The following is a 9,015-nucleotide window of genomic DNA, read 5'->3' on the forward strand; positions in this document are numbered from 1 at the left end:
TTAATTGTCCAATTGCCACAGTGCTTGTCAAAGCCAGTTCTGATTAATCTCCTTTGTCAGTGTGTCCTTTGCCATTCCCTATCACTCCTCCCTGAGAGATACTTCAACCTGATTCATAAGGAAAAGGGGATGGCGTATTCTCTTAGCTACTTCCTAGGAGGGATGGATTTAAGATTCTTGTGGATTGGATTTTATTTTCTTTAGCTTCAGTTTGAACTTGTGTATGAGTACTTGATGATCTGTTCCACAATCAGCACCTGGCCTTGTAGCATCTTACTATTGTGACTTGAGGCTTAAGTTTATTTTTTCATTCTCTCAGCTTGAGAAATGCAGAGTCCTCCCCTTTTTATTCTCCAATTCCAGCTCTCTGCGCACTCCATTATAATACTTTGTCTTCTAGAGCTTCCCTTTGAAACTTTCTGTTTTAGGTCTTTTATTTCAGCTTGTTTTCCCTTTGTTTTGGCTTCTTGACACTCTAGTGCAATTTTCAGAGTCTCTTCTGACATCCTTTTTGCTTTTCCTTGCTCCTCTTTGTAATGACCTTTTGCTCCTTCATGGATAATACCTTTTGGATAATACCTTTGATATCATCCCTAAACTCATCTAGTGTTCAATTATTAGTGTTCAATGCTTTAAACGTATTCCTTTTTAAAAACATGATTTTGAAATTCAGATGGAATAGATTCAAGAAATTCAGATGGAATAGATTCAAGATCATACTTCGGTTCTCATGGACTCGTTTTCATTTTCTTAAGCCTCAGTTTGAACTTGCACATGAGTAATTGATGGTCTGACCCACAGTCCACCCCGTCCTAGTTTTGACTGCTGATATTGAGCTTATCCAGCGATTTCTTACACAGATGTGGCCAATCTCATTCCTATGCAGTCCATTAGGTGGGGTCCATGTGTAAAATCACTGTTTTTTGACAAGGTATATTGTATGAATAAATCATTGAAAATACAAAATTCAATCATTCTATTTCCAGCCTCATTTCTGGCAGAGAAATTCTGCCCACATTTTCTGACTGTATTTCTTCTTCATTGTTTCCAACTTTTGCACTCCAGTCACCAATTATCATCAACACATCTCTTTTTTCCTCTCCCCTCCCCATCATTAACGCATCTTGATTGCATGTTTGGTAAATGTTGAACTGTAAGGTTTGGTAAAAATGTTTCATTTTAAAATTTTTTTTAAAAAAATTTCCCAATACTATACATCTCCTCACTCCTGCTATCGAAGATGATGATTGTGGAAACAAGATGAAATCAATGACAATTTCAATCTTTTCCCCATCTATTTTAATGTTGTCTACTGGTCCAGTGGTGAAGATTTTTGTTTTCTTGATATTGAGATGTAGTTCATATTGATGATTTTGATCTTCTGCAGCAAGTGCTTCAAGTCCTCCTCACTTTCAGCAAGCATGTCTGTGTCATCTGCATCAACAAAGACTGTTGATGAGTCTTTTTTTCCATCCTGATGCCACATTCTTCTTCATAGAGTCGAGCTTCTCTAATGATTTTCTCAGCATGCAAATTAAGTAGGTATAAAGAAAGGACACAAACTTGACACACACCTCTTTGATTTTAAAACATGCATTGTTCCCTTGCTCTGGTCAGAGAACAGCTTTTTGGTCTATGTAAAAGTTTTGTATAAACGTAATTAAGTGTTCTGGCAGCTGACTTGCCCAGTGCAATGCGATGACAGGTCTTATTTATCATATTTTGAAGAGGGTGTGGAACTCAGCTATAGATGCAGGGTGATGAGGCGAACATCAGCAAAGTATTCCAGCTAAATACGGAGGATGGTTTCGATCGTCCTCCTAGGCTAAGATGAAGGATTTGTGCCTAACAAGATTTCTTTCAATTGTCCTTCTAAATTTAAAAAGCATTTTCTTTTAAAATATTATTTAAAGAAATGTTAGCTTCAATCTATAAGAAAAATTACTGTTGCTTTGTTGTGTCTTGCAAGGAAGGCTGTGTGGCTCCAATGGTGACACAGACACTGTCTTGTGCAGCCTCCCAAGGGGCACCGGTATCATCAAGGACCCCTGAGACAGCAGGCTTTTCTGCAAGTCCCAAAATTGGAGGCAAAGGTGAAGTGGACTGTTGGTCCCGTTTTACAGATGGGCCAAAAGGCTCTGAGAAACTTGCTCAAGGTGGCTAGACAAAACAATGTTGAGGCTTGAATGTGAATCCAGACCTCCCTGACTCTAGCAAGTGAACATTTTAAAGGTTAACAGTGACAGCCGCAAAGGCCTTGAGTGTGTTAAAGATTTGTGAGGATGGCACAGGATAGGACAGAGCTCCGATCTGTTGTTCATAGAGTCGCGATGAGCTGTAACCATACTCCACGGCTCCTAACAACAGGACACGCTCTTGGGAGCTCCCTTTCACAGTTTGGGAATTAAGATGAAAGTTTCAGCTCTTGCTTCCAGCTACTATCTCTCTCTTCGGGAACAAAAGAGAATTGGCAGGCTTTATGAAGGAGGTGGCAATAAAAAATTGAGGATCAGAAGCTGTGAACTTAGGAGACTGTCCTGAGTGAGGAAATCAAGCTACAAGAGCAAGGGTAGCGCGCCACAGACCGGCACCTGCTGCTCTGGCGGGTAATCCAGGCCCCGCCCCTTCCGTTGTTTATTGGCTGCCGCTGGGAGATCTGCACAAGAGCCAGCCAATGGGAGTGGCCCACGGCGCGTCTTGCTCGGCGAGAGTCGACCTCAACGGGAACCCGGAAATGCGAGGGATGAACAAGCGAGACAAGCCAATCCGTCGTTACGTGCGTGATAAACCGGCCAATGGCGAGCCTCTGGAGGCGGGACCAGAGGGTCGACTGTGGCAGAAGTACCGGCTGCTGGCGGCTGCGGATCTGGCAAGAGCGGGGAAGGCACTGGGAGGGCCGGGCTGCTGCGCGCGGTGAGGAGTGGGCATCCCCGAAGGGCTTGGGAGGAGCGAGCCGGGGAGGGCGCACCTGCGGGGTTCAGCGAGCCCTAGATGGTGGCCGGAAAGGGTCAGCTATGCTGGTGCCTTCAGTCCCTTCTCCGAGCCTCAGTTTCCCCGTAGGAGGTGTGGATCACGTACCGGCGCCCGTGCACACCCCTCTGTCACTGACAAACACATAATGGCTCAAGAAGCCATTCTCGCTCAAGAAGCACCCCCAGATGCCCCGGCAGAAGTAGTCCCGCCCTCTGCCATGCTCCCCCCTGCTAGAGGACCCCAGTTAGGGCGCTTCCCAAGCCTTTTCAGGCCGTCTGTGAACGACTGGCTTCCAAGCCCTAATCAGTCCTTTCGAGGTCAGCCCAGAACAGGTTCTCCTGGACCGTCTGAGCTTTCGTTCCGGGGGCACTTCAGGGGAGGACTTACCTTCTCGTGTGTCTTAATGTTCCTCCTCTGTAAACGGGGCTACAGGGTCTTCGGCAGGAGGCCCAGGGTGGCACACACTGTTAAGGGCTGGGTTACTGAGCAACCGGGTTGGTGGTTTGAGCCTGTCAGCTCCACGGAAGAAAGGTTTGGCGGTCAGAAAAGTCACAGCCTTGAAACCTCTGTGGTGCCCAGTTCTGCTCTGCACAGGGAGCACCAGGAGGTCAGAATCCACAGCCCCTAAAAAGAGGGTGGTGGTAGTGGTTGCTGGGCGCTGGCCATTCCAACTTTGAGTCCAACACAAAGTGGAGAGAGAGCCATATTTGCCTCCTGGAGTCTCCTGGGTCTTGTTAGCCCTTGAGCAGCTGATGGATTCAAACAGCCAACCTTTCAAGTTAGTTACTCTGTCAGGGGGCCAGGGTGAGGACTGAGGTTATGTGTCTCTTAGCCCTTAGCTCAGTGCTCAGCACACCATAGTTGTCCAATAAATGTTTATTGTTAGCCTACTGGTGGTTGCATACCTGCCCCCCCCCCCCACTGTCACTAGTAGCTCCAGCCACGTGCCCTTTGTCACTGAAACCAGGCAGTCACCCACCCAAACCCACAGCCCGAGTTCTTTTTGAGACTACCCAACTTCTAGGCAAGCGGTTCCCCCACCTCCATCCTGTACAGGCGGGGAAAGAAGCCCAGAGTTGGGGGCAGTGTTATGGGCATATGGCTGTCAGGAGGAGGAGGAAGAAGGCAATCCCTAGCTATGGCTATATAAATTAGGCCCCCAATAGGATTATTTCCTCAGAATGCCATGGCCGGGCTGGGGGTGTGTGTGTTTATTTTTAATTTGTGTTCCCAGCATTCAGTGTTTAGGGTCAGACACCACAGAAACTTGAAAAGGAAGAGACTTTGTGAGTTTTACATCTTAGATCTGTCAGGCACTAAGTCACTGGTTGACTTTAAACAAGGACATGACCCCTCTGAGGCTCTGTTTTCTTATTCTGGAGATTGGGGTGAGGTTCACTGAAATCTGTAGGAGATGGTATGCTGAAAGTGCTCAGGGCCTGGCACACGATAAATGCTGTAGATAGGCAGATTGATCTTGGCAGTGACATTCATTTGTATATAGTCACCACCCTGGATGCAGCACAAGTTCTGCCAGGCTCTACATGCTCCTAGCCTTACCTCACCTGTGATCCATGATCCTAGTCTCTCCAGTGAGTTAAGAGTTCTTCCTTTGCTCTGAGGCCAGAAGAACTAGATAGTACCCAGCTACCGTTACTGAATGTTTTGAACAAAGACTCTATAGGAGAATCCTGATCAAAAGGGGAGGAATTTTTTTTTTTAAGAAAAAGGAGAGGAGAATGCAGAACAGAATTTTTCTCATAGACAGTAGGCTTTCTGAATTCAGGCTGGCTTGAGCCTCTGAACTGTTGCCTGGAAATGATCTTTGAAATAGCTCATTGGACCAAAAATGTCCCTTTGAAGCCTTCTTAAAACCAAATAGTAGTTTGACTCACCCAGTAAAACAATGCCTGCCTTGAGCATTATGCTTTTTGTAAGAACTAGCTATATGAGGGGAATGCTGGTGGCCTAATGGTTAAGGAGTTATGCTGCCAACCCAAAAACTTTCAGTTTGAATCCACCAGCCGCTCCTTGGGAGAAAACTCTACATTCTCACATGCAGTTTACAGACTCTGAAAACCTACCAGTGGATCAGCTATGAGTCAGTCCCAGTAACATCTCCATATGGAGTTCTGGTGGCCCAGGCAACAAGGAGATGTGCTGCTGACAGAGACTACACCTCCTTAGTGGTTTGGATCTTGCTGGCTCTCCACAGGAGAAAGGTGGACAGTCCCATTCTGCGTGCTTTTGTAGATTGGAACAACCTGCTGGAGTGTCAGCTGTGAGTTGAAATGGATAGCAGTGCGTTTGAGTTACCTACATAGAATCTAGTACCAATAGCAACTTGAAAGGTTAGATAGGAACCTTGAGGGGCATTTTGTTCCTGTTGATGGGGCAGGAATATCTCAGAAAAGGAGAATGCGAATGATTGCTCAAATTGCTGCATTTAATCCATGTCACTGAAGTGTACGTGGAGAGACTGTTGAATTGGTATATATTCTGCTTGAAGGATGGTGAGAGGTGCACAATAGTAAGGAGCTGTGTTACCAAATCAAAGGCAGGCAGTTTGAACCTCCCAGTTACTCTGAGGGAGAAAGACGGGCCATCTCCTTCCGTGTGACTTAGAGCTTATGAACACTCACCAGAGGGTCAGCCGGGAGTCGGTTCAGAGTCAATGGCACATGAAAAAGATGGTTAAGCCTCATCTCACATACTTTGGGCATGTCGTCCTTGGAAAAAGAGACCGGGCTGGGAAAGCAGAGGGCGAGGAGAAGCAGACCCTCATGAAGGTGGATTGACATGGTGACTGTAACCGGGGGCTGGAGCTTGTCAGAGACGGTGAGGACGGTGCGGGACAGGGCTGGGTTCCAACTCGACAGCACCGAACAGCATTCTCCACAAAATACAAAGGCAGGGATGGCTCCAGGCCCTTCTCCAGCGGAGGTGACCCAGGTGTCCTGGGTGTGTCCCTTCTCCCCCTGCCTGGTGTCCTCTAACCTGGTTTGCCTTCCAGACTCTGCTGCATCTCTGCCAATGGTGGACATGTGCACAGATCCCTTCCTTGAGCCCAGATGATGCTCGTACCGATGGCTTCCATGATGGTGGTGACCGAGCCCAAGTGGGCTTCCTTTGGCGGCCGCTTCCTGTGGGTGACGCTGCTGAGCATGGCACTTGGGTCCCTGCTGGCCTTGCTGCTGCCGCTGGGGGCCATGGAAGAGCAGTGTTTGGCTGTGCTCAAGGGCTTCTACCTGCTCCGGAGCAGACTAGACAGGGTGCAGCACGCCGTCACCAAGTGCACCAGCCCTTCCACAGAACTCAGTGTCACCTCCAAGGACGCTGGGCTTCTGATGGTCAAGACCAAAGCCTCTCCAGGTAAGGTGATGCCTAACTCCTTGGCACTCAGCAGCTCAGCATAGTGCAAGCACTCCTGTGTGAGGGCACCTGAGGCCAGACCAGCAGACAGGTAGCTGTGACACATCATTGCCTGAGGGAAGCAGTTAAGGGAGCATGCCTGGAAGGCTTCCTGGAGGAAGGAGTGTCTGAGCTGAGACCTTGCTCAATTGTAAACAGAAATGAGCATGAGGGAAGGGCATTCTGGGGAGACAGTGGGTAAGCGAGAGCCTGCAGCTTATGAGGAACTAAAAGAAAGTGGATACATGCAGCTGAACTACTGGGAGAAGTGGTCAGAGTGGGGCTGGGGAGGCAGGCAGGGCTAGATCAAAATTAAGGCTTCTTAACCTGGGCCCTGTGGACATTTAGGGCCTGCGCATTTGGTCCTCAGGATCGAGTGGCCTCGTGGTAAGGAGCTGCGCTGCCAGCTGAGGGCATATGGTTTAAATCTACCAGCTACTCTACCGGAGAAAGATGGGGCCTCCTTCCCATGGCATTTGCCGCCTCCGAAAACCTGCTGGGTCTGTTCCAACTCAGTGGTACCTTGTATAACTTAACCTAGAACATCTGGTCCTAGGGAGCTAGGGCCTGCTCATTTGGTCCTCAGGATCGAGTGGCCTCGTGGTAAGGAGCAGTGCTGCCCACCCACAGGCAGGTGGTCCGAATCTGCCAGCTGCCCCACAGGAGAAAGATTGCCAGTCTCTCCCGTGTGATTTACAGTCTCTGAAAGCCCACTGGAAGGTCAGCTCTGAATCAGTTCCTACTTGACTGCATGTAACAACGATATTCAGTCCCAAGGGACTGATCTGCACACTGTAGTGTGTCCAGCAGCATCCCTGACCTCTCTATCCACTAGATGCCATTAGCACTCCCCAAAAAGGAAACCTCCAGAAGTTTCATGGTGTCCCCACCACCCTGGGAGGCACCATCACCCCTCAGGAGACAGCTGCTCGGTTAAAGGATTAAAGGAGCAGAATGACCTAAGGGGATTTTAATAAATTATCTTATTTATTAGCAATTAATTAAAGGGAAATTGCTAGGCACAGAGGGGGATGGTGAAGCAGGGCGGGGGAGGGACCAGCATCCGGAGAACTGGAGGTGTCGCAGGAGAGGGCAGGCAGGCAGACACTGTAGCCAGAGACGTGGCCGCCCACCCATGTGGCACAGCAAAGTTGGGGCACTGGGGGACTAAACGGCCACCCTTAGGTCCACAGAAGTAAATACTTTCATGGGTGGATTGGTACCGAGGAACCCTGGTGACCCATCAGTTAAGTGCATGGCTGCCCAGAAGGTGAGCCGACCCACAGTGCTTTGCAGAAAAAAAGACTTGCTGGTGCTCCCTTGTAAATGTTACAGCCGAGAACAGTCCATGAGGGAGTTCTTTTCTGTCACACGGGGTGGCTCAGTCAGAATCTGCAGCATCTAACGGGGTGATACAAGGTATATTAAAGGCACTTAGCATAGCACAGACTCCCTGAGCTCAGGCCTCAATCTAGTCAGCCCTAAGTCTCCCTCTCCCAGAGGCCAGCGGGTGCGGCTGCCCCATGATGGGACTTCTCTGGTTCTATCTTGCAGCCGGGAAGCTGGAAGCACGGGCAGCCCTGAATCAGGCCCTGGAGATGAAGCGCCAGGGCAAGCGGGGCAAAGCCCATAAGCTCTTCCTCCACGCCCTCAAGATGGACCCGGCCTTCGTGGACGCGCTCAATGAGTTCGGCATCTTCTCCGAAGAAGACAAGGACATCATCCAGGCGGACTACCTGTACACAAGGGCCCTGACCATCTCACCCTACAACGAGAAGGCGCTGGTCAACCGCGACCGGACCCTGCCGCTGGTGGAGGAGATTGACCAGAGGTACTTCAGCATCATTGACAGCAAAGTGAAGAAGGTCATGTCCATCCCCAAGGGCAGCTCAGCGCTGCGGCGGGTCATGGAGGAGACGTACTACCATCACATCTACCACACGGTGGCCATCGAGGGCAACACCCTGACGCTGTCAGAGATCCGGCACATCCTGGAGACCCGCTACGCCGTGCCGGGGAAGAGCCTGGAGGAGCAGAACGAGGTCCTGGGCATGCACGCCGCCATGAAGTACGTCAACACCACGCTGCTGTCCCGCATCGGCTCCGTCACCACCAGCGACGTGTTGGAGATGCACAGGCGTGTGCTGGGCTACGTGGACCCGGTGGAGGCCGGCCGCTTCCGCACCACCCAGGTCCTCGTGGGCCACCACGTCCCTCCGCACCCTCGGGAGGTGGAGAAGCAGATGGAGGAATTCATCCAGTGGCTCAACTCCGAGGAGGCCATGGGTCTCCACCCAGTGGAGTTCGCCGCCCTGGCGCACTACAAACTGGTATACATCCACCCGTTCATCGACGGCAACGGGCGGACCTCCCGCCTGCTCATGAACCTCATCCTCATGCAGGCCGGCTACCCGCCCATCACCATCCGCAAAGAGCAGCGGTCCGAGTATTACCACGTGCTGGAAGTGGCCAATGAGGGCGACGTACGACCCTTCATCCGCTTCATTGCCAAGTGCACGGAGACCACCCTTGATACCCTGCTTCTGGCCACAACCGAGTACCCAGTGGCGCTACCCGAGGCCAAGCCCAACCACTCTGGGTTCAAGGAGACCCTGCTGGTGAAGCCCTGAC

The 9,015-nt window shown here is 50.2% G+C and overlaps 1 protein-coding gene across 1 annotated transcript; it reads left to right on the plus strand.

The window, feature by feature from the left end:
• The first annotated feature begins 2,853 nt into the window (after positions 1–2,853).
• Positions 2,854–9,015, plus strand: FICD (FIC domain containing). The gene is made up of 3 exons (XM_006894823.1): positions 2,854–2,913; positions 5,987–6,345; positions 7,939–9,015. The coding sequence occupies exons 2-3, from the start codon at positions 6,045–6,047 to the stop codon at positions 9,012–9,014; spliced, it is 1,377 nt and encodes a 458-aa protein (XP_006894885.1). The 5' UTR covers positions 2,854–2,913; positions 5,987–6,044; the 3' UTR covers position 9,015.

This window comes from Elephantulus edwardii, unplaced genomic scaffold (assembly GCF_000299155.1).
Source record: "Elephantulus edwardii isolate Elephantulus edwardi_28Jun2011 unplaced genomic scaffold, EleEdw1.0 scaffold00151, whole genome shotgun sequence".
Classification (NCBI taxonomy): domain Eukaryota; kingdom Metazoa; phylum Chordata; class Mammalia; order Macroscelidea; family Macroscelididae; genus Elephantulus; species Elephantulus edwardii.

Excerpts from the sequence above, each read along its gene's own strand:
- FICD (XM_006894823.1), top strand. The coding sequence starts at position 6,045 with ATGATGCTCGTACCGATGGCTTCCATGATGGTGGTGACCGAGCCCAAG. Across the intron at positions 6,346-7,938 it reads CAAGACCAAAGCCTCTCCAG|CCGGGAAGCTGGAAGCACGG; the intron begins GTAAGGTGATGC and ends TCTATCTTGCAG.